Source organism: Alternaria incomplexa, assembly GCF_024043165.1.
Source record: "Alternaria incomplexa strain BMP 0042 chromosome Unknown scaffold_1, whole genome shotgun sequence".
Lineage (NCBI taxonomy): Eukaryota > Fungi > Ascomycota > Dothideomycetes > Pleosporales > Pleosporaceae > Alternaria > Alternaria incomplexa.
The window spans coordinates 3,954,526-3,978,847 of record NW_026249850.1 but is presented as its reverse complement, the minus strand read 5'-3'; the positions used below and the strand labels follow the sequence as shown (position 1 = coordinate 3,978,847).

At 53.9% G+C, this 24,322-nt stretch overlaps 7 protein-coding genes across 7 annotated transcripts; 1 reads left to right on the top strand and 6 right to left on the bottom strand.

Annotated features, from left to right (window-relative positions):
- Nucleotides 1–1,651: 1,651 nt before the first annotated feature.
- Nucleotides 1,652–3,581, bottom strand: J4E90_001400 (uncharacterized protein; the record flags this gene model as incomplete). The annotated part of the gene is made up of 2 exons (XM_051430988.1): nt 1,652–2,325; nt 2,372–3,581. The coding sequence occupies 2 exons, from the start codon at nt 3,579–3,581 to the stop codon at nt 1,652–1,654; spliced, it is 1,884 nt and encodes a 627-aa protein (XP_051296475.1).
- Nucleotides 3,582–4,083: 502 nt separating this feature from the next.
- YSH1 (endoribonuclease ysh1) lies at nt 4,084–7,129 on the top strand (the record flags this gene model as incomplete). The annotated part of the gene is made up of 5 exons (XM_051430987.1): nt 4,084–4,233; nt 4,286–4,383; nt 4,642–5,773; nt 5,830–6,511; nt 6,579–7,129. The coding sequence occupies 5 exons, from the start codon at nt 4,084–4,086 to the stop codon at nt 7,127–7,129; spliced, it is 2,613 nt and encodes an 870-aa protein (XP_051296474.1).
- Nucleotides 7,130–7,683: 554 nt separating this feature from the next.
- Nucleotides 7,684–10,086, bottom strand: J4E90_001398 (uncharacterized protein; the record flags this gene model as incomplete). The annotated part of the gene is made up of 5 exons (XM_051430986.1): nt 7,684–7,883; nt 7,934–8,372; nt 8,425–9,357; nt 9,404–9,508; nt 9,562–10,086. The coding sequence occupies 5 exons, from the start codon at nt 10,084–10,086 to the stop codon at nt 7,684–7,686; spliced, it is 2,202 nt and encodes a 733-aa protein (XP_051296473.1).
- A 3,030-nt stretch (nt 10,087–13,116) lies between these two features.
- Nucleotides 13,117–14,320, bottom strand: J4E90_001397 (uncharacterized protein; the record flags this gene model as incomplete). Its single annotated transcript, XM_051430985.1, has 2 exons — nt 13,117–14,248; nt 14,313–14,320. 2 exons carry the CDS (start codon nt 14,318–14,320, stop codon nt 13,117–13,119), a joined length of 1,140 nt encoding a protein of 379 aa, XP_051296472.1.
- Nucleotides 14,321–15,918: 1,598 nt separating this feature from the next.
- Nucleotides 15,919–17,687, bottom strand: J4E90_001396 (uncharacterized protein; the record flags this gene model as incomplete). Its single annotated transcript, XM_051430984.1, has 3 exons — nt 15,919–16,340; nt 16,393–17,092; nt 17,139–17,687. The coding sequence occupies 3 exons, from the start codon at nt 17,685–17,687 to the stop codon at nt 15,919–15,921; spliced, it is 1,671 nt and encodes a 556-aa protein (XP_051296471.1).
- Nucleotides 17,688–19,174: 1,487 nt separating this feature from the next.
- Nucleotides 19,175–20,101, bottom strand: J4E90_001395 (uncharacterized protein; the record flags this gene model as incomplete). The annotated part of the gene is made up of 3 exons (XM_051430983.1): nt 19,175–19,487; nt 19,544–19,773; nt 19,829–20,101. The coding sequence occupies 3 exons, from the start codon at nt 20,099–20,101 to the stop codon at nt 19,175–19,177; spliced, it is 816 nt and encodes a 271-aa protein (XP_051296470.1).
- A 1,257-nt stretch (nt 20,102–21,358) lies between these two features.
- On the bottom strand, nt 21,359–21,925 carry J4E90_001394 (uncharacterized protein; the record flags this gene model as incomplete). The annotated part of the gene is made up of 1 exon (XM_051430982.1): nt 21,359–21,925. The coding sequence occupies one exon, from the start codon at nt 21,923–21,925 to the stop codon at nt 21,359–21,361; it is 567 nt and encodes a 188-aa protein (XP_051296469.1).
- Nucleotides 21,926–24,322: the final 2,397 nt, after the last annotated feature.

Below are 24,322 nucleotides of genomic sequence, written 5' to 3'. Positions count from 1 at the left end.
TCTCATGAGTCTTTTGGCAACTTGCTTGCATGAACCGCAACTTACAAGGTCCTTGGTTTCGGTTGACAGCGTGGTAGTACCTCGGCTCTGTGGGCTCACAATCCCAATACATGGTTTCGCAATTAGGACCGATACAGAAATGTGGATCCAGAGGTATCGCAGAGTCTTTGATATGTGAAGTGTTGGTTAGGTAGAGACTGCCATATGCGGGGAATTCAAGATTGGCAGCCTCTTTCAGTTTTTGGTAAATGGGTTTCATGACCATGGCTCGCTGAACCTCTGTCATGTCTGGCCATTTCAAAGCCAAGCAAACGCCTGGTGCGTGTTCCATGATGATGTGTTCGCTTCCAATAGTGTTGGAAGCGTCATCGCTCCAGTCCAGTATTTTGGGAATAGGGATACTGGTTTTGGTTTGCACTAATTGCATGGAAGGTCAGCCAATCTCATTGTCATGCTTCTTCTTCTTTTGCTATCTGTTGTGAAGGAACGTACGATACTGTATAGTCGCGACCTCTGAACCCGTTGTATACCTCGGCGGGCCTGCCTGAGAAAATGGCAGTCTTGCAACGAGGCATTTCGCATTATCAGTGTGGAATATGAAGACGCGATTGTTTCCGCCTTCTTTCTTCTCATATGAGGTGATTGATTGGGCACCTGGACATAGTGCTACAACTCTACGACACAGAGCGTTGAAGTCGAATTGTATAAAGCGAAACTTTCGCTCGAGTTCGTCATGACGGAGCCATCGTCCACTCGTATAATTGTAAGGGTCAGGGCCTGCGTTCAAATAAGCATCGGCGCCTTGGAACGAATGTCGAACATGCGGATACCGCCTACCTTCACTGAGGGTGTGCATTGTTCTTGTAGGACTGAGCAATTTAGTGTAAATGGGAAATGGTCGCCGCGATACAAGGCAAATCTCCGTATGGAAAGGCGACTTAGGCAGATGTAGAGGCCTTGCAGTGCGTAGTACAAACGTGCGACGCGCTCGAGCACTGGACATTGCACGCGAGGGTACTTGACTGATGATATGCTTAGTAGCGTGGTGGGGAAAGCTTGGGTCATTGAGCATTCGTGCCAATGCTTTGTGATTCATCGTTGATGGCGCGCCACGCTGTACATGTTGGTGTAACGGTGCCCACTCACGGAGAGTGCTCTCTTGTGGGCGGTGCACCTAGCCTAGGAAGGAGCAGGCAGCAGCCCCGGAGTGGTCCCAGCGAATCACTGTTACGAGCGCGCTTGGCGCCAGTCAAATCATCAGTCCTCGTTGGCATGATACAACAAAGAAAAACCGTGAGCGCCAGATGATATAATCTAGTATTCTTGCTATTGGCCGTGGTAGTAGAATTCGAAGATTTCGGCCATATTGACTACCACTAAGGTCAACAACGATATGGTTACGTGCCGCACTTTGAGATATGAAACGAAGAGATGATACACAGTAAGTGCTCTTAATATTGGTATTGGGGATCTGTCAGCTACATGCTTTGACGCAAGCCAGCCCAAAGGATCCGACGGTTCATCATCCGTCACTGAAAGTTTTACCCCAGCCCTTGGGGATATAATGCAAATAATGTGTCACAAGTTCTGTCCTCTTCACTTGACATCCCTCCGTTTAACGCCAACGCTGATAATGCAAATAAGGTAGAGCCTAAGCTCTTAGACCCGGACCAGGTACAGCAGGCGCCGCCTTGTTGACCTCAGGCTTAGTATCCTTTTCTGTGTTCTTGAGACGCGCCAGGATGACTGTGAGCGTCTTCTTCTCTCTTCCGTCGTTATCTAGCACATGAATCAAATCACGGAGCTGGATACCGGCGCCTGTTTCGGTCTGCTCAATGGTGTCGCCGAACTTGCGCTTCTTGCCCATGAGAGCCTTTTCAGGAGCTTGGACCGCAGGTGTAGCGGCGCCACTGCCACCTGTTGCTGCAGCCGGTCGTGGTGTAGATGCACCTGACGCTGGTCCTCCGCCACCGCCCGTCATCCACGAGTATTTCTTCTTCTTGCCACCAAGCGCCATGCTGGCGGTCTCGTTGGCTTTGCCAAATACGACAACGTCCGACTGACTCTGCTTCTTGGCGAATGCCAAAGCCTTCTTTGTCACAGGTTCCGGCATGGGTATTGGTGCAGCTGGCGCATCTGCTGAGGAAGCTGAGGCGCCTGCTTGACGCTTCGCGCGCTTGCGGAGGCGCTCCTGCTCCCACTTGTAGTCGTCATTGACGCGCTTCGTAAGTGCAATGGCAACGTGGTTGACGTTTTGGTATGTTCGCTGAGGGGTTGGGGGTGCTTCGCTTGGAGGCGTTGGTAATCGTCCCGCATTGGGGACACCTAAGACGATTAGCAATAAACTGGAAAATATTCAAAACAAACATACCCTTGCTGGCTGTCGCTGTAGGGCTGACAGCACTGTCAGTCGCCTCCCACGGCGTCTTCAAGATGTTGACTGGCGGAGCCATCTTCTCTGATGCGCCCTCATCCACCACAGCGAGATCAAGCATCTGTGGGGGAATGATGCCATGAGAAGTATTTTGACGACCTTGGCACAAAGCAAAAGAATCCTCAACTATGGTCCGGACACGCTCCTCGGCAGCCAGCGATATCAGCGTCAGAATCTCCACAAGTGGAGCGTTCTGGTTCAGTAGACTAGCAGCCTCCAAGCCTACGATTTGTTCGCCGTTGGCACCTGCTGCAGTGGTACGTGCGATCTCTTGCTGGCCTTTGTCTGGGATCTTGTCGAATAAGCCATCTACATTGATCTGGATACCGTGCTCATAGCCACGTTTCGCGATGCGATGTCTTAGGACACTTGCTGACAGGAACGGGTCGTTCAGCGGCTGCTGGGCCGACTCGTTCAGGATCCTGGCGGCTTGCTCGTGCTTTCTGATGAACTCGGCTTCATGCTGCTCCTTGGTCATTTCTTGACTAAGAGCGCCGGTCCCTTGGAATGCGCCATGGCCCGACTGCTGGCTCCAGTTATTGAAACTAGCATGTGGTGATGCTGTGGAGCCAGATGCTTGCGAGTTGAAGCTCCTGTAGTTGTGCAGCAGGTTGTCCTCCTCGGCGCGCAGATCGATACCAGATCCTGTGAGCACATCGCTAATGTTATTGACGTCCAGATCGCGCGCATTCGCCTTCTCTAATTCCGAACTATCGCCAGTCTTGCTATAAGGGACCTTGGGTGGCGGCATAGAGCCCTGGGGCGCTGGCGGCTGTCCATTCGGGTGCTGATACGGCTGAGGCTGGTGGAAGGGCGGAGGCTGCATCGCGGCGGGCGAGGTGGGCAGTGAGTGGTAGCCAGGCGTCTGAGGGGAAGCGGTATACGGCGAGGGAGGGTATTGGGGCGCGCCAGGCATGCCAAAAGGTGACTGGTACGGCGCAGGCGATGGCGGGTTTGGCGACAGGCGCTGTCGCTTATTCGGAGGAATGCCGCTGCCCATGGTCGGGGACAGGGCGGTCGGCGACTGCTGGTAATTCTGCGGTGAGAAAGCGCGCGGCTGCTGCTGGTGGCCCAGATTCTGCGTTTGCACGGGCGGCGGGGGCTGCTGGCCCGGCGGCGGATAATGGTAGTTGTTCGGGTAGGCCATGGTGGGCAGCTCGTCCCTTTCGGGGAGTCGCGCTGGCAGAGGGTTTCTATCGGCGCGTCATCCGGCGGCAGTATGTTCGGGGCTCGATAGCGCTTGCGATGGGACGTGTTCGGCGGGCAGGCGCGGTGGGTGGAGTTGGCAGGCGCGTCGGGGTTGGTGATGTCGCGGTTGATAGAGCGGACGATGAATCTGGGAATGACGAGCACGGACAAAGTCTTGGCAGTCGCGCGCCAGACAAAGAGAGCCGCAACGGTCAACCAACTGCCACTTCGCTCTCACTCGACGCTGCCACAACCTCTCTCTCACCCTTGGGCGTTTCCATTGAGGCGTTGAATATCCCTGCGACACTAATTCACGATTAATGAGCTAGGTCCAGGCGCGGTTTATAGATATCTTACGCGTTCTTCTTCGGCTACCACCTGGGCATCCACCAACCCCGTAGCCTCACCTCCGTCGCCCGTATACCACCTAGTAACACATCCACATCTCAACCCACACAACAATGGCGTCGAAGAGAAAGGCGACGGCTATGGCGCCCGAGGATGAAGACCCAATAGATCCCTCCGACGAGCTCATGTTCCTCTGCTTAGGAGGCGGTAACGAGGTCGGCCGCTCGTGTCACATCATCCAGTACAAGGGCAAGACCGTCATGGTGCGCATTCAGGACTCGCATACTCTACGGCAACCATACTAACGAGGAACAGCTTGATGCCGGTATGCATCCCGCACACGAAGGCTTGTCCGCCATGCCATTCTACGATGATTTCGATCTTAGCACCGTAGACGTGCTACTAATTTCACAGTATGTATACGCGCGTCTTGCTTGCCATGGTAGTTGGGGTTCGGCGCATCACTGGAGTCGGACCATGAGCGCGCAAAGGGCACTCGCAATACAGCGACTTGTATATCACTATGAATGGAATATAATTTGCTTCCTCCCGCTCGACTTCGATGATGTGCCCCTCCCTGGTTCCCACCAATGTATCTACAACTTTGGGCGCTTCTTCTGGGCTCACCCTGAGTCCTCCCGTCGTCCTCCAGTATGCTGACATCAGGCTAGTTTCCACGTCGACCATGCTGCATCTCTACCCTATGTACTTGCGAAGACCAACTTCAAGGGCCGCGTATTCATGACACATCCGACCAAGGCCATCTACAAATGGCTCATCCAAGACTCTGTCCGTGTCGGTAATATGTCTAGCAATTCCGAGACCAAGATCCAAATGTACACCGAGGCGGACCATCTCAACACGTATCCTATGATTGAGTCAATCGACTTTTACACCACCCACACCGTATCCGGTGTACGGATAACACCATACCCAGCTGGTCACGTACTTGGAGCGGCCATGTTTCTTATGGAGATTGCAGGCCTAAAGATACTCTTCACCGGCGACTACTCGAGAGAAGACGACCGACATTTGGTATCAGCGTCCGTACCTCCGGGCGTGAAGATCGACGTCCTCATCACCGAGTCAACATTCGGTATCTCGATGCATACGCCACGTGTCGAGCGAGAGGCACAGCTCATGAAGGCTATTACCGACGTGCTCAACCGCGGAGGTCGTGCTCTACTTCCAGTCTTCGCTCTGGGACGAGCCCAGGAACTTCTCCTCATTCTCGACGAATATTGGAGCAAGCATCCAGAAGTTCAGAAGATACCCATATACTACAACTCAAGCTTAGCTCGTAAGTGTATGCAGGTCTACCAAACGTATGTCTCCGCCATGAACGACAATATCAAACGTCTCTTCGCCGAGCGCATGGCCGAAGCCGAAGCTGCAGGAGATACTGGCCGTCGTGGAGCTTGGGATTTCAAGTTTGTCCGTTCACTCAAGAGTCTGGAGCGTTTCGACGATCTAGGTGGATGCGTCATGCTTGCCTCGCCGGGTATGATGCAATCCGGCACATCGCGCGAGCTGCTTGAGCGATGGGCGCCCGACCCAAGGAATGGTGTCATCATCACCGGTTACTCTGTCGAAGGCACCATGGCAAAACAAATCGTTCACGAACCGGACCAGATCCCAGCAATCATGTCCCGCGCTAGTAACGCAGCACGCCGGCCAGGTCAGAGGGAGAATGAGCAAGCCATGATTCCCCGACGGTGCACAGTCCAGGAGTACAGTTTCGCGGCGCACGTTGATGGAAAAGAGAACATGGAGTTTGTGCAAGAAGTCGCCGCTCCTGTGGTTGTAAGTCCTGCTCATTCCACATTCACGGTGAAAACCACGTACTAACTAAATCTCAGATTCTTGTTCACGGCGAAAAGGGTAATATGACACGCCTGAAGTCTAAACTACTTTCCTTCAACGCCCAGAAAGCCGTCCCCACGAAGATTTACTCGCCCGCCAACTGCGAGGAACTCCGCATTCCTTTCAAGACCGACAAGATTGCCAAGGTGGTTGGAAAACTGGCCTCTATTGCTCCGCCTTTACCTCGTTCCATGTCATCCAATGATGAAGGTGAGACTGCTGAAGACCAAGAAGGGGAGAAGGTGGATATGATCAGCGGAGTTCTCATCCAGAACGACTTCAAGATCTCTCTCATGGCGCCCGAGGATCTCAAGGAATATGCTGGCCTGACTACAACCACCATTATGTGCCGTCAGCACCTTACTCTATCAGCTGCTGGCATTGATCTCATCCGATGGGCTCTTGAAGGAACCTTTGGCGCTATCAAAGAGAGCAGTCTCACAGATGCTGCCGTTGACGGCAAAATGAATGGTAACGGTACAAGTCACAAGGAAGAAGCAGACGAAGAAGTCAGCCGAACAGAAACCAAGTTCACAGTAATGGACTGCGTAAACGTCCTAATCAAGAACGGAGGAAGAGTAGAAGTAGAATGGGAAGGCAACGTAATCAACGACGGTATCGCCGACGCCGTCCTCGCCGTCCTTTTCACAGTCGAATCATCACCAGCGGCTGTTCGACGTAAGTTCCATCCCCTTCCCCTACCCTTCCCAACCTCAATCAACCCTCATACTAACCCACCCTCTAGAATCCTCAAAACAGCACTCCCACAGCCATGCCCCGCAACCAGAAGCCGACGAAATAACCACCACAAAACTAACCCACCGCTTCAAAAAGCCACACCCCCACCGCACAACCGACCCCTCCACCCGCCTAGCCCGCCTCTTCCTCTTCCTCGAAGCCCAATTCGGCGAAGAAGCCGTCCGCCCCATCACCCTGCCCCGCAACAGCACCACAACCGCCACCACAAACGGGACTCCCGCCGCCACCGCCGCCGTTCACCCAGATTCCATGGATACCTCTACCCCCGACTCCACCACGGAGCCTGTCTCCAACATCACCGCGTTTCCGCCTCCCATCGCGCCAGACGACCAGTTATCGGCGGAGGACAAGACGGAGTTGAAGCGACTGCATAATCTGGGTATACCTGTTCCGGGGGTGGAGATCAAGTTTGACAAGTTTGTGGCCAAGGTCTGGTTGGAGGATTTGGAGGTCGAGTGTGCGAATAATGCGCTGAGGGCGAGGGTTAAGGCTGTGGTTGAGAGGGGTGTAGAGACTGTTAGTGGGTTGTGGCGTTGACGGTGAGGACAGGACAGGACAGGACATGAGCTTCATGGAGCGGGAAGGATAGGAAGAATGGTGGCTGAGTGGGAGGGGAATTTCGAATTTGTTGTTTCTGGGCCTAAGCCTGCTCTTTTCTTGACATCATCTTCATGCATTTCTTTCCAAGAGGTAGTGTGCGTTATGTAGAGGAATTCATTCAAAGCAGAATATTGCAATCTTCACTCTGACACTCATATTTTCATCTTTACGTCTATCGGAAAAAACACCGATTGAAACAATGATAGAGATTTTGCTATTTCAAACGTTTGAAGAGGGGTATGCTTATATAACATCATCAATCGCCTTGGACCATATCGTCAGGGAAAAAGAATGGCCCACAAAACAAGATAAAAGAGGACGCGCGCGCAGAAGAGACAGTCGCAATCATGGTCCTCGTCTACCCATACATCGTGCCATATCCCGGTAGTAAAATGTCCAAAAGTATGTTTGCTCTCCCGCAGATTAACAACTTTTTCGAAAAAACAGTCGTGCGTAGTTTGCTCGGTATTATCAAGATGCGATTGCCCTGTTTATCTGAAGCGAGCAGTGCAGCGGCCCATGACCTCGCCCTGGCAGACGAGCTCGGCGTTGAATTCGGATCCGTCGAGCGTGAGGTAAATGTCAAAGTAGACGCGGTAGAAAGTACCTTGAGGGGTATCCATGCGTTCGAAGTCCTTTTCGAGGTTCTTCCGTGAGAGGTCGGAAGTGAGGGTGACGACTTCCTTGATGCCTGATTCGCTGTTAGTACATGCGTTTCGTTCAGGTATCTTTTTCACTTACGAGGGTCTTTGGTGTACTCTGGGCAAACATCGTCGTCGCATGCGTAGAGTATATCCTCGTACATGAGTGTCGCACCAGGCGCGACCTGTCTGAAGAATGAGACCTTGACTGGCTCGCCAATCTTGACCCTTTGGCCCTTTTGCACAAAAATCTGGCGCGTGTACTTGCAGCGATCTTTGCCATCGAGAGACGGAACACGGTATTGTTCGGGATGGTGGCCCTCTTTGAAGGGTTGGAGGGTGGCCATGAGGTAATGCCTACGCGCAACACGGTGTGTGACGATTCGCTCTGTGATACCGGCTGTGACGGCTCCCTTGACGATAGCGGCAACGGAGTCCATGGGACGGACGACCTTTGACTGAAATTGGGGCGGGACGTGGAGTTTGATCTGTTGGAAGAGATATTCGGAGGCACCGAAACCACCGACCACCAAGACGTTCTACTATAATCAGCACTGGAAGTGACGTGTTTCGATATCTGTGACTGCTTACCTGCAATGACCTGTTCTGTGCCTGAATAGCAATAATCTGGTTCCTGACAAGCTCGAGAATGCGGTTAACCACAGGCTCAAAGCACTGTAGAATCTCCTCATTGGTGAAGGTCATGTACCCCTCCTCAATACCAGCTTCAGGGAATTCCGCCTCGATACCGACGTCGACAGCCCACTTCTGACCATTGTTTCGGAAGTCGGCTTTTATCCTGTTCTCGAAGTCCATGATGCATTTGGCGTACACTTTACCGGCTGTCTTTGAGCCATCTGGGAGTTTCATCTTCCTAATCTTGGCTCGGAGGATGTTGCTGAAATTGCGGTTGAGAGCAGTGGAACCGCATGAGTCTCCGGATCCAGCTGTGCACTCGGCGACGGAGAAGGGCTGCTCTTCTTCGACTTCGTAGGCGATCAAATCGACAGTGCCACCACCGCAATCGACAATGAGAACGGCGTCGTGTATCTTGAGGTTGAGCAGACCGGTCTTTGAGCAGAACATGGCGGCGGCTTCGGGTTCGGTGATGAGGGTCAGTCTGTTGTCGTTTTCGTCCCGCAAGAAACCAGCCTGAATGGCAGCCGCACGCGTTGCAGCCTTTCCAGCGTCGTTCCAGATGGCGGGTACTGTCAGGTAGTATCTGATGTTGCGCTCCTCGCGGTTGAACACCTCACCGAGTGTCTTCTGCAGCTGGTTCCGCATCGCCTGGCGCAGGTGGAAGAGGTAGTCGGCGGCGACATCGATCTCAGACTTGCCCGGGGGTAGCGGCGGGAGGTTGATGGGGTCGATGTATGTGTTTCCGGACAGCATGAGCTGCAGCTTGAACCATTCGACCTTTTGCACACCAGGCTTGGGGTAGCCCGTGGGGGCCAGAGCATCGGCGATGTCAGGGCCCCATCCGACTACCTTCTGGTACTGGTCGTAGTAGAGGACGGTGGGGATCTGCAATGGGTTAGCGGGTGCGTGTGGAGGTGTCGGTCTAGCGCACCTTCTGCTTTGTCTGGTTGCCCGCGCCAGGCCATTCGGTGATGATGTCCTCCTTGGCCTCGGTGTTGGTCGCAAAGGCGAATGCGACGCCGGAGAAGGTGGTGCCCTGTGTGGCATGGTTAGCTGCTGCTGCGTCCGGGGGTGTCTGAGGCTACTCACAAAGTCGATGCCCACAATGAGCTGGGCCTTGGAGCGGCCTTCACCCGCTACCTCTGCCATGCCCGAGGGCCTATTGTACGTTGCGGGGGGACCATGAGGGGCAGGCGCTCCCGGCGGAGGAGCGCCGTAGCCCTGGCCGTACTGTCCAGCTCCCGGCGGGCCCTGGGGAGGATAGCCAGGCGGGCCAGCCTGCGGCGGGTAGCCCATGGGGGTCTGCTGGGGCGGGTAGCCAGGCGCGCCCGTGTTGATGGGCGGCAGAGGGCTCGCGGGCCGGCCGTGCTGTTGTTGGGGCGCACCGAGGCCGCCGGGCGGGGCATAGGTATACGAGGGCGGGCGGCCCAGGGGGTTTTGCTGGTTCATGGGGAGCGAGGTGCTGCTCGAATTCGAAGCCTGGGGCGATAGCGACGTCGGTCGTTGCGCTCCCGTGGGGGCGGGATTGCCTTGGGGCGTGGGCGAGGGATTGTGTGAGGAACTCTTGCGTTTCGAACCCACTAGGTTCTTGAAACGGGCGTTCATGGAACTCATGAGAGAGGAGGGAGGAGGGCTGGTCAGGCGGGAGGGGTGCGGTGCAGGATATCTGGGAGCGGTGCTGCGGCTGACAGCAAGCTGGGCGCGGTCCAAACGGCGCAAGCTGCAAGGCTGTGTGATGGAAAGCCCGCCAACGCGGTGCGGCGCAGTCCCGGAATTGGCTGGGGCAGCTGGAGGATAGGCAAAGTATCCTCGAGCTTGACACGGCAGATGCAGCGCGCGCACACCCAACAGTTCAAGTCCCCGGCCACGGCGCTTGCTGGCGAAATTGACGCGGCGGGGTGAATTGTACACAAAGAGCGGGTCACGCTCCGCCGGTCAGCATCCTGGGCATCCTACGCCACATACTAAGGCCATCGTCCACGACCAGCCACGTCGAGCCGCTGTCAAACACGCCTGTTCAGTCCAGTTCCCAGCGGTACCCCAGCGACATGCAACGACTATTCCCGGCCGAACACCACGTGCTGAGCAGGGCCGACTCTCAAGAGGACAAGATAGTTTCCTCAAGCACTCTGGCGGCCTGACCAATCCATCAACGATGCATCCGTCTTACAAGCCCGAGCTGGGTGGGTCCGCTGCACACTGCTCACCTCAGCACTCTAGATGCCTGAGGTTGCACGTCGCGGATGCCTTGCCCTATGCGAGCAATGGGTTGGAATTGCAAAGGTACAAGCTTGACGTCTCTGTGCGGTTTGCAGGTTCGTCCTATCTTCGCGTTTCTTTGTTCCGATGCCATGCTACGGACCCACTAAACTCTCCACACCAGGGTCCGTAAGGCTGGTGTCTAAACTTGGAACCGGCCCTGTTCGGTCACGGTATGCTAGCGTCGAATTGTGCAGCGCGTTAATCAGTGCATCTTGATTTGCATGCGTATGTTTGAGACTCGATCAAAATTTCCAATGGCAATGTCTTGATGCTATGCGAAATATGTGCTAGAATGCTTTCAAGATGCGACCATCCAATGTATCCAATGTAGCCGATGTGTCCAACGCGCCCAACGTAACCAGTGTATCCAACGTAAACGCCAACAAGTATCCCACCACCCTATCCAAAAGTCGCGTAGAATGCTCGTGTGTGTATCATATCTGCCCAATCTCACCTCAGCATCCCATCATCCCACCAGCCCACTCCCAAACGCCAGCCAAGCCAGCACCCCCGACACAACCAACAACATTATCGCAACCACAAACATCGCAACAATATTCTCAACCGAGTACCTCACATCATCCGGCCTCACCACATCCACACCAATCTGACTCTCCTCGTCTTCCTCGCGACCCCCGTGCTGGCCGCGCGGTACGTACTGTACAAGCGTGTCGCGATACGACTGTCGGACTGCGATTGCGTATGGAGGTGGTGCGTCGGCCGGGTAGAAAGCGTCACCGGGTTGGTGAGATATTTCCGTCGACTGCGTGTACGCGTGGGAGATGAGGTGGGCGAGAGGGACGTCGTCGGCGTCTGGGGTGTGAGGTGGTGAGTCTGTGTATGGTTGGTACGGTGGACTGCGTCGTGACTGCCGTTGGTGGGTCGGTGAAGTGGATTGACGCGTCGAGGGTGCTGTTTCTGTTGGTGTTGGAGGGTCGTCGCGGTAGGGCTCTTCGTCTGCGTAGGGAGGAGGCGTTGCGGACAGCGGTTTTATGGTCGCGGATGAGTCTGAGGAGCTAGGTGATGTTTGGTGGGTAGACGATGCTCTCCGGTCTCGTGCCGGAGAGTTGCGGTATGGTGTAGTAGTAGTGTTCTGCGCAATGGTTAGCTGACGTGACTCCAGATGGGAAGACAAGCTGATGTATACCTCCATGATGAGCTTCCAAAGCCAGGTACGATGCCGTCTCTCTCAAATAAACCTCCAACACTGCCAAAAGAGCGTCCAATTCCCTCAAGCACTGCCAAAGAAGCTGCTGTAAGCTATGTCACCAAGATGCTGTTGAGCGCGATCAGTAGAGGCTGCGGCACGTTACACAGCACAGGAGGTTAGCAGTCGCGTAGTCACAGGCACATATCAAGCTGGAGAGCACAAGGCAGCTGCGACAGGCGTCCAAGGCCTTCCGCAGCAGCGGCGCAGTAGTCCATAGCTGCCCCCATCGGATGGCTGGGGGGTAGCTGTCGGCCATGGATCCGCCCACTCGGAGACATCCATGCGCTGTGACGATTGTGGCTATAGCGGGGACTTGGAGGTTTAGCGCTGAGGCGCCATTCCTGGCTACGCCGCTGCCGGGCCGGCAAGGCAGACATTACGACATCGGCATGCCGTTGGATTTTATCGAGTATCGCGGACGAATACTGACCAACGTCCTCACATCGAAGGAGTCTTCTGCAGAGCAGATTCTGTCGAGTTCTCGCATTTCTCAACAAGGCTTGCAGCCAATATCAGTGCTTCCCAAGTTCCGAAGAGGAAGGACCATCGCACCGCCACAGTTCCGAAACTCTGACCCGCGACGCGACATTGCCTGACATTTCAGGAACGCGTTTCAGGATGAAAATAGGAAGCGTTCGAGATTGCAAGCGCACGCATGGTGAACAGTTCCACCTGAATATGACAAATGTCGCGACGGCCTGCACAGTCGGCAAGGGGGACGCGAGCCAGCTGCAGTGCACCTTGAAGCTTCAGCGTGCACGCGCTGTGTACATCACCAAAAACATCGACGCAAATACACCAAAGACATAGTAAGCATTCTTTCATTAAACTGACCTCTGCTCTAGTTATACGTCCAATCTTACTTCCCAAAATCTCCGAACGCAATGTTTCCCTTAATACCTCTGCGTCTCCGCACTGTTCATAGCAGTAAACGTTCAGATCCTCTGTCGATCTACCCACGGTATTCTTCCTCACCGCCAAAACTTCATACCAAAATTTAAAGTCATTGACTCGTCAAAGGGTTGCGTATCTCTGGATTCAGTCTCCTATTTACTTCCCTGAAGTTTTTCTGGTGGCATTCTTCCTACCTCATCCTACAGTCCCCTTCTCACGTGTGGTTCACGTTAAATTGACTGGATGCGAACATAAGATCGATTGCAGACAGACACGACTTACTGTGCCCTTCTAGTCCTACTTCGACCACGTTGCGGAAGTTCGTCATTGGATTCGCTCTCACTCGGGCAGTCATCGTTCTCGGTCCCGGCGCCATCTTGAGGGGAGGTCTGGTTGGCGACCCTCAACACCCTTCCGCTACTCGATTCATTCCTGGAGGAGTTCTCCGGTGAGGTGTCGTTGGTAAGCGAAGGAACGCCGGTGAAATCTCCGTCGAAGTCTGCGAAGTGCGATTGATCGATCGATCCGCTGTGGTTGTCTGCATCTGGTTCTTCGTAGAGTCCTTCGTAGAAAGCCATGTCGTCATCAGCAAGGTTACCCTCTGAAGTCTCGTCGCTGTCTTGTGTGTAATACCAGTCGGTCGGAGCGCTCGCCGGGACAGAGCCTTCTGATGATAGCGATACTGCTGCATTACGCACTCTCAGTGGCCCCTGACGTACATAGTACGGGAAAGACGAATTATTTTCTTCATCTCCTTCGTCGTCAGCGTCTGCGGAGCTGTTATCATCGACGTGGCGCGTATTGGTAGCCCACCAGCGCTCAACCCCAAGGTCTCCGGAACTACCGTTCGACACCAAGGACGAGGGAAATCGGGATTCAGCAGGATCTGCGTCTTCAAACGACCCCTCATCGGGGGAGAACCGTCGAACAGCCGGTACTGCCTCTGCTGCATCGTCTGAAACATCATCTGATCCATCATCGCGAACACATTTCCGCTCATTCCCACAATCCCCAAGCTCACCATCCTCGGACGAGTAAAGCGAAAAACGAGATTTCGCCGGAACAGCCTCTTCGACTGACCATTCATCCAGGAAGAAACGCCGAGCTGCTCGGAATGCTTCTGATATACCATCAGAAACATCATCTGTTCTATCGACGTGATATTCCGGGTAGTCTGGCCATGACGATGATGATGAAAATGAGGCGTCGTCTGGAATATCAATATCAGTCCGGTAGCATAGTGATGCTGAGGCTGCGAGCTGCGCGCGGAAGTTCGTGTCCTTGGCTGTGTAGGATCCGTAATTTGATGATAGCGACTGTGAAGAAGAATCTATAGTAGTGCGATTCGTGACACGCAGACGCGGACGGGATCCAGCGTCTACCATATCGGCGTACGAACGATACTGCGGGCTACCTACCTGAGGGAGCTCGTAGCATTCAACATGAGAGTATGTCGTACCTTTGACGTTCACACCGTCCCATTGCTGTGAATACGTGTTGGCAAAGTACGGGGGTACTGAATGTGAATGGCGTCCAGGTCTCCCGTATCCGCCGTCTTGTAAGTAATACGCATCTGCCTCACCACCAGGGTGATAACAAAGCATATCATCTTGCTGATCCCGCGACTGCGGCCGAGGACGATTCCGATAACGAACCGCGTTGGAACGTTGGAGACATACCGCAGCCGGAGGAGGCGGCCGCGGCATATTTAGCTTTTCAGCCCCAGGCCATTTGGCGAGTACAGAAAAAGGCTCTTCGTCGCTGATAGAATCACCAATCGATGATGGCGAAGGCGAAGGCGACCTAGAACGCAGCCTAACAACGTCCACAGCACTCCTGATAAGATTGGAGACACTGGAGACGACTTCCTTGACCTGGGGTACACAAGCCTGCCGATTATCTTTCTTCTCCCCAGTCATCCCACTCGCCTCAGGCTCCATAACCATACTCTCCATCAAGCGTCGCGGTTGCTCAGCTTGCTCAGCAGATATCTTCGGAGCCGTCATATCCAAGCTCAGCCTTTCCCGGAACCTGGAGGAGCCGGCAGGACGGTTAGTATACCGGGGTGGTGCTGAGGAAGGGTAGACACGTACGAATTGGTTTTTTTGTTGGGTTGAGGGGAGTTTGGCGGCGGCGGCGGAGGTGGAGGGGCTGGCATGTTGGGGGTGAGAGGTGTGTGTGTGGTTGCGCGTGTCCGTGAACGTTGTCGTCGCCATGCCGGTGGCTTTTGGGATTGAGGAGGGTGTGGTGGTGGTGGGGGTTTCGTTTGGTCGTTTGGTGCGTATTCTCATGCATGTTAGGATCTGAGTCGCGCCGAAAGTCATGTTGGTAGATGTGTATGTGTGATAGACTTCGAGATTATCGTTGAGTATGTGATGGAACCGTAAGTCGCTTATCGTTGGCTCAGTGTCTTTCCAATATGTCTTAGCTTAACAGTTCACTAAGCTTCAGACTTTCACGGTGGTGTTTGCTGCAGGGGGACTATTCGGGAATAGTTCAGATCACTGTTTTATACAGGGCATTGCTTCTAGCGATGTCTGCGAACATCTCCGATTTACTCTTAGTGCAAGAACGCGGATGGCCAAGATGAGTCATGCCACGCTGCCATTGTGAGTATAGAGCGAGTGGATATCTGATGTTGGGCGGTTCGATTCGGTCAGAGTGGTCGGTTTCATAGCAATAGGAATCATGGTGCGAAGTAAAGACACAGCATATCGATTCTAGTGAAAGTCAAATGTGCAGTTGGTGGCTGTAATCGTGTCGTTATATTGATCATCTTCTACTGAAGTCTGTCTGTCGTTTCGTAATCCTCCTAAAATGTGAGTCTTGACCCCGCTACGAATTGACAGGCAACCCATTGTATATCTTTCTGCCGCGACATGGTGATCGCATAGCTGAGATACGAAAGGACATCCAGTTCATGCTCGTGAAGTGATGTTCAGAACATAAACAGAGTCGTGGCCAACTTAGGAATGTTCCAAGACTCGGGTATATTGCGCGAAAAGATCAATACCTCCAATGACGTGTCCGAACCCGTCATGTAGGATGGTTGGGGTATCATGGACTTCGTGACTGGAAGCTTACGCGGTGAGGTTTTCAAGGTTATCAGCCTTACTGAGTCGCCTGACGCCCTCCGCTTTCCTGTCTTCCGCAAGAAGTGACGCAAATTTACTAGCCTTTCTGATCTGGGGTCCCTTCCAGTAGAAGACGTAGATTGGTGCCACAACTAAACAGGATAGACATGCCAGAAGAGTAGTGGCATACTCGGACTTCTGGGGGCTTGATGATGCAAGGTTGTTGTACATGGGTGTGGCATACATGGCGGAGATACCAGCGAGGAAATCACGAGCGAACGCGTTTCCTCCGGTGGCCGAAGCCGAGTATGGTCCGTAGGCGGCGATCATGTAATCGACGGAGGAGTAGTAGATGGCGAAATTTGCCAGTCCGACGAGGAAGGAGAAGATCATCGGTGCGATCCAATGCGTTTGCGGTGGTCCCATACCTGTGTCACCATTAGCTGAAGTTCAATTGATGGTGTTCAGAAATCAACTTACAAGTCCAGGCAAATCCGAACAGCCCGATAGGCTCGAACAGCGCAAGCAGAAGAAGCGGCTTCAATCGTCGCTCTGGTGTCATCCAGTCGGGTCCGTTCTTCTTGCGCAGGTGATCATCGCGCCAGAACCAGGGCCAGTACAAGAAGTAGGTGAAGAAGTAAGCGGCGTTGATAGGAATGAAAGCCCAAGCGACTTGAAGTGTGCCGAAACCGAAGTTGTTCGGGAATGTGACGTTGAAAGCTTCTAGGAATGTGAAGATCAGAGCATCGGAGAAACCAGAGAGTAGCGACAGGCATAAGACGATAGGTTCCCGAATGAACATCTCAAACGGACGGAGCCAGATCTTCCCGGCTTCCTTGAGCGAAATTCGTGGCGATTTAAGCTCATTCGGTCCGTAGATGTTGGGATCTTCGCCGGTCTTGCGACGTCTTTTGGCCTCGCGATCGATGAGAATGGTAGCTCGGCTCTCAGGCATGAAGAAGTGTACCGCTTGCACAGCAACACCGAAGATCAACTGAATCCAAAAGTTCCATTGCCAGGAAAGGTATTTTTCGATAGGGCCGCCAATGACACCACCGATAGAGGTTCCGATCGTAGACGACAAGACGATAAAGCACAGCGGCCAGTGCTGTGTCTCTGGTTCGTACATATCCGCGATAAGACCAAGAGTCACACTGCCTCCTGCTGTGGAGAGACCACCCTAATACTCATCAGCATTTGAAGTACCAAGTACGGAGGAGACTTACAAGAGCTCTGCAGACTATAATGGTGGCGAAGTTCGGTGCAACAGAGCATGGAATTTCCCAGATGTTGATAAGGAACATGCTGAGCTGCAGAATCGGCCATCTACCAAACTCTTCACTCCATGGCGCCCATAGCTCGCAGCCAAAGGAATAGAAGACCAAATAGATCATCTGTCCAACGCGCGCTGCCTGTGCGCTGATTCCGAAGTGTTCGGAGATGGGGTTGACGGCGCTAGGATAGACCGACGTGTTGAAGTTCATGGAGATTTGGATTCCAGCGATGGAAGCCAGGTACATGGCCTTCTTCCACTTGGGCCATGAGTATGCGAGCTTATCCCAGCACTCCCATTCTCTCAGCTCGCGCTTCCCGTCTGCACGGATCATCGAAGGATGGTGGTTTCCCTGAGGGTCGACAGGGACATCGACATGCCACTTCTCCTCCTCGCTAGTCTCGGCTGGGATGCTTGGGCGTCGCGAGGTATCATCCTTCTCAGAAATTGGGCCTGACCCAGCGCGGGCGGGCGAAGGGTGTCTGGACTCGCGTTCCGTCATCGTAAGGTGGGCTGGACGAAGAAGCTGGAGATGAGAGTCGGGGTGCGGGTTGGGGTATTAAGGCCCTCTTGAACCCAACAAAAGTCCACATTTGGCATCCACCTCCAGAATGACGTCTGAGGAGAAAGCCCGTTGCGAAGAACGACTCTCCACTCAGAGAGGGGTTTGTCACAATGGGATCCATTGTTGCGAACCCATTTCGTACAAAATCGGCCTAAAATTTGACGTTGAGATCGGGGTGATAGATGCCATCGACGACATCGACAACCTGGGCGATGAAGTGTGTCTCGGGGTGGGCCTAGCCTGGCCATGTCGGGGTGCTCTTTGGCGGTTATGTCTTGTGGACCCAACTATGTGACGGTAAGCTTCGTCCATGCAGCGAAAAACTAGTCGTTATGTGCTTAATCCACTTCTTGCCGACGTGCGCTCACCTCCCGACAGGCCAAACGTCCGTAGATCTGCATGCGGCTCAAGCAAAGAATGGGCCAAGTGGGTCGAAACCCCACAAGTTCTCAAGCAGCTAAGGCGGTCACCCGATAATGCTTGACTTATTTGGCTTCCTTGTGTCCGTTACAAATACAGGTACGCTCGTAAGAGAATTGCCTCGCTCTAATCGCGTTGCGACGTTGACGAAATCTTTCAGACTGTCGCGTCTGAGTGGGTCAGTGGCACCTCAGGCAGGCAGCAAGAAAGAGTCTTTATCGGCTCCAGTTGCGGCATGTAAGAATGCGGTCTGGCAATTGATCATCATGCCGTAGTCGTCCGATTGGGGTATAGATGGGAAGAGGCTCTGCGGGCGACGGATGCAGGTGCAGGGTGAAAACTCTTAGCTCGACCATATGACATCATGGCGCATGAACGCGAGATCCGCCGCGGCAGCAACACCAGAGCCAATCCTCACGATGCTTTCAGGTCGGTCTCGACCGGGCGTCGCACATACTCCTTAGAGTAACCTACCCGGGCTCTTTTGTGCACGGTGTTGTGAGTCGTGTTGCACGTTTTCCCCACCCGCATATCTCCACTGCTTGACCTGTGTGCATCCACTGTTCTACGCACGTGTTCCCCGCTGACGTTGATTGGTAAGAGGTGCATGCTAGCCATCTTGGGCGTCTTCGAGTCTCGTCGTAGAAGTTAGAAAACTTGAACACGCAAGGTATAGTTGTTTCTCAAGTGATAGACAGAGCCTGAAGATAACAAGGCCAATGAGCGCATGCTCATTCACCGAAAAGTCCGAACAAAGTTTATACGAGCAATCAATATTCGTCTCTATTATTTTCTACCAATTTCTCAAAGCAAAAAGCGCCAATGACCGCAGACCCAAGAGTGAAAAACCAGCTCTAGATCAATTGCAAGCCATGCATATAAACGTGGTATCACATAAACTAAAATAATGCCATTCTTGCATACAACCTCCAGCCGTCCATCTTCACAACGATAGATGAACCCCCCGTAATCACACCAGAAAAAGAAGCTTCGAATTATCCACCTTACAAGGCAGCGAAAGCAGCAATGACAGCAGCCGCCGCAGCGCCGATGAAGGTCTGGGCGCTGAAACCAGCGGCCGCAGTGTTGGCAGTCTGCTGGGCAGGAGCACCGCTGGCAGTACCGCTAGCATCACCACCTGCAGCACCACCAGAGGTGCCATCAGTGCCAGAGTTTGCGCCGCCGCCAGCTGAAGGCGAGGTAGGTGTGTTTCCTGAAGCGCCGCCAGAACCAGCAGCTTGACCGGGAGAGAGGTTCTCGGTGGCTTGAGCGGCGAGGGCGACGAAGGCTTCCATTGTCTTGTTGCCGGATGCGGGACTATTGGATATGGTGTTAGTGGATTGATGTGTGTTATACAAGAGAGTGTGGCTTACGCGTTGATGGCACCGACCATACCAGCCTGACAATGCTTTCCCTGGGAGCAGTAGAACCAGACGGGCTTCTCGTCTGCGACGCGGATGGTGTAGGTGAGGACTTGGCTTGTGGCGGTCAGGGAGGCGTTGGTGGGCATGAAGCCGGAGAAGAAGGCGTCGGTCTTGTTGGACATGATGTTTTGGATGGGGGTGCATGGGTTGTCGAAGGTGGATTGGACGACGGAGTGGTTCTGTTGGGGTATTGTTAGTTGGAGAGATGGAAGTAGGGACTATGATAGGACGTACCTTGGGGTGGAATTGGAACTGGACAAGATCTCCGGGCTGTGCCTTGATGTTGGAGGGAGAGAAGGTCAGGCTTCCGTTGGGACCTCCGACTTGGACTACATGCGTCATGACCATGCCTGCCATCGCGGCTGGCGTAGAGGTCGAGACGCTGCCGAGTACCGCTGAGGAGAGGGTTGGTTCAGTAGCAGAGCCCATGGACATGGACATGGAAGACTCCTGTGCGCACGCGAGGCCGAAGATGGCGGAGACGATGGTTGCTCTTGAGAAGTACATGTTGACTAGTGTATGTGGTGTTCGTTTGCGTAAAGGCGAATTTGGTATTAAGTATGCGATTCGTATTGCGATGCTCGTCTCGTCAAGAGAGTGGATGGGCGGCTAGCGCTTTGGGTCGTGAAAAGTAGCAAGCTGGACTAGCCAGTTGTATATTAAAGATTGTGAAGAGGTAAGTAAAGAAAGATAGATGCAAAGGAAAATGCAACACAAAGTGACAAGAAACGTGGGATGCAGAGATGAAGAAAAGAGAGCCTGAGGTGACGGCTATAGGGCCATCTTAAGGCATGAAAGATTTGCATGCGTGGCTAGGGCGGTTACTAGCTATTCCGATACATGGGGTTGGTGTTGCGACACGTTAGAGGCGAGAACTGCTTCAGCCTCCTGGTTCGGCTGAGGACCCTGTAAATGAGGCTTAAAACGGGTATATTTGTCTATAGCTTGCAGCGCGAACATCATCGCTGTGAGATGACTGCAACATTTGAAAAGCACGCAAGGGATAGTCGAAGATAACGCAGTGCAGTGCGGTGCAAAGCAAAAAACAGATGCTTTTTCTAGTGTCGCGTTGACGATATCGCAATATTGGTGTTCGTCGAGATGCAGCTAGGTGTTGAGGGTGCGACGCGCTCCACGTTCCGGGTGTGTTTGAGCCGAACCCCATGATGCTTCAGACCACGCGCGGCAACGGCAATCTCAAGGCCGATCAAGCCAGGCAGCCGGAAGATCTGTTTGCGAGATTGTGCATTACATGTCGGTCAGGCTGTGCAGTAGGAGTAACAGTCACCGACAAGATCTTGGAAGCCAGGCGTCATGTGGTCATGTTTCAAACATGCCAGGCCGACGTGTCCTTCATTTGTTCATAGGTGTTTTCGGCCTGACTTCTGAAGAGTAGTTCGTTCTGAAAACGACAGATGAGTACATGTCCATGTTTCGGCCTTTTGGCATCTCCACGTCTTACTGCCACGAGCCTTGGCCGTGGGCCGAACACCCGTCTTCGCTCGTAATGACTTGTGGTGTTCCAAAAATACCCTCACAGTTCTGTCATCCAAGGATAGGCTGCGAGGAGCGCATGTATGGTGCGGCGCAGTCCTCGAGATCAGCGCTATGGTCGGTGTGAAGCTTCCCGTTGGTTGTCGCCTGGAGCTACATGCTAACCCCATATCCAAATAAGCCTGCATATATCCAGATAGTAGCTAGTCGTCCTTCTCATCTCGTCGCTGGTCTGCGCTGGATTTTCGTGTCTTCGCGTGTACAGCACTCTCAGAAGTCGAGCACAAGTTGAGGTGCCAGCTTCTCCAGATCTTCCACCTGGAGGAAACCATCGATGCTACCGCCATCCTTTGCCGCTGCCTTCATCTCGTCCTGGCTTCTGAGGAAAGCTTCCGTGACAAAGATGTCAATGTACTTGCCCACCAGCTTCATCGCACCTGTTTGTATTTGTATGTTCGGGTCTTCGAAGTTCTCTAGAAGTAGGCGTGCGAGGAGCGCTCGGGAAATAGCGGGTTCGTCGAGGGCGGCGGCTGCTGGCGGTGGATTAGCAGTGGGTGCATCGTCCATGATGTCGTCAAAGTCGGAGATATTCAGATCCTCCGCTAGCTCGTCGTCCTGATCATCGTCGGATAGATCGATTACTTCAGCGGCTGGTGTGAAGGCAGTCTTCGAGGGCCCCACGTTGCTCTTCTTTGCGGCACCTGTCGCGCGGGATGCCGCCGCTGGGGCGCGTTTCGTCGCGGTGGATGCTTGAGAAGGCGCACCCACGGGTCTTGGTGGGTTGAAAGACGGGCCTTTCCGGCGCGCGGCATTCGCTGTCGCATTTTTAGGTGGCATTGCGAGGTAGAGTGGAGCCTGATTTGTGTTGCGGACGGTCAATGGAAGTCACAAAATGTGGAGTGAGGCAGCGCTTGGTGTTGGTAATGGTGCCCGCGCGATCCACCCGTGGACAACACGCTGCGCGCTCTCACGTGTACGTCATAAAATACAACAACAACACTCCCGAGGTCTGATACCGACGTCTGTAGCATTTGTTCGCTTCCATGACCCCAAAAGGCTTCGAAGTTCATCCTCAGGCCACAAATCAAGGCGCCCCATCTCATATGTGGCCATTCGTTCGGTATTGCGCACCGTCCTCGGTGCTGCACAGCCTTTGGAATGGGCGCCTTATGTTGGTTCATCACATCTTCCAATTTTCCGCTATGCTACACCGCCACGGGAATGTACACCGTCACAGCCGAAATCTCTCTGGAAACTGTCTCTGGTTGCCAAGCCAAACTACTTCAACCGACCGTTGAGCAGGTGTAAGAAACAACGTTATACGATCACGGAGAACACAGACCATCCTTCCTTCGTTTACGCGCCACAAGCCCACCCCAAAAGCTTGACATTTCGTCGCAAGTCCAGAAGACGGGCCGCACGGTGGCGCCGTTCATTTCGTATTGATAATTACGGTACCTTGCGTAGTGTCCGCATTGGATCGAACTCTCACTATGGGGTATGTAGACTAATGAAGTCGGTGTAATCGTGACTTGGTAATGGTGTGAGGAGGCGGCTTCAGCGAGACAAAGAGAGAGGCCAGCCGTTGGACTAGGTATCTATTCGAGAGGCTGAGAGCCAATTGTGGGGAAATGAGATCGAGGTGCTACTATGCGACCGGTAGGGTACGTCGTTACACGGCGTTGGCAGCAGACATTTCGAAAGGGTCTTGACATGCAGAGCGCCTGACACATAGTACATATATAGAGCTGTGCCACGAACAAAGAGGATTTTTTAAAGCCAGGGGGGGTTTCTGCGCACTGCGTTCCGATTGGTGCTGGTTCACCATGGATTGGGATAGTCATTTCGGGAGAAGTCGAGGCGCAGCGAACATGGTAGGAGCAAAGTTGGGCGGTTGGCTATCTCCCAACTCCTTACGCAGACGTGGCAGAGAAGGAGCAATAGCTTGAGTCGTTATCGAGGTACGGTCCATTGAATATAAGTGGAGATTGCTAGGTCCCGTCGCTTTGGGGTCGAGACTGGGACAAACAAGAACTAGTACCTGCATCAGCTGTTTATCTCCCGCTCCTTTGCACACAAATTATTTGGGTACCCATGATGCGTGGAAGTGATTGAAGGATGAATGCCGGTGGCTGTCTCAGTGATTGGGTTGTGACGCGTGCAGTGTCGTGCCTTTCTGCATCTGGAAGGCATATGCACATCAGTGACCATGTCGGTGTTGGTGTCTGGTATGGCTTCGCTCGGCAGCGCGCCGAACTGCGGAGATGGAATGTGGCCACGACATGTGCCAGTGATCGCCGATGCTGTGCGAGCAAGGCGGCTCCAGGTAGAGTAGCGGATGCTGCTTCTTCCCGCCCGCGTACCTCCTGACGAAAGAGTGCAGGCAGACCAGAGACATGGCACGAGAGGCGCGGCCGTCGAACAGAGGTCGAGACTCCGGAGCGAGCGTCCTAGAAGAGCGGCTCCAGGCTAGGCTGAGTTTGGCGGGGTAGGAGGAGTGGCCGGCGACGGGGTTAGTGCGCGGGCTAGGAGCCAGCGTCAAACCTCGATTGAGTGGACCAGAGTGGTGTTGCGTTGTCGCTGAGATTGTGGCCAACGTCCTGGACCAGGGGGGACGGGGTTGCCCTTTCCCTTGTGGGCGATGCTATTTTCAACTGGCAGTCGCAGCGAGGGGTGAGGAAAGCGCGGTCGGCACAGCTGGCAGGTGCGGGTGGTGGCGCGCCTGGAGCAGCAAACATGGCTTTCCTGAGAGCTGAGGGCTCGCTGGCGTCGCCGACACTTGACGCATCGCCAGATAAGGATGCAGCGCACAGCCGTCTTCAGCCAGGCCTCATGTCAGATACCCAGTCCGATCGTGTGCAGGCGCCCAAAACTGCATGGCGGGCGGCTGGCCCGTGTGCAGGTGATGCTGCAACTTGAGGCCGCACCCCTGTCGCTCTACCCGAGATGCTTGAGGCTTGGTGCTGCTTGGTGCTCAAGTGCACTGGCATGCGGCGACTATGGGAATATATCATACAGTGGTTCGCCGTGCTCTGCCCAGGGCCCATCTCCTGCATCTCTCCGACCAGCGCCTTCCTTTTGCAACTGCGGGGTGTTTGCTCAGTCGTCATCCATTCCTCAACCCTGGACTGCTACCGCCCATCACTTGCATCCTGCCGCACCATCTTCCACCACACCGTCAATCGATACACGGACTCCCCACGGACTCTCTCCCAGTTTCCGTTTCCTCCAGGC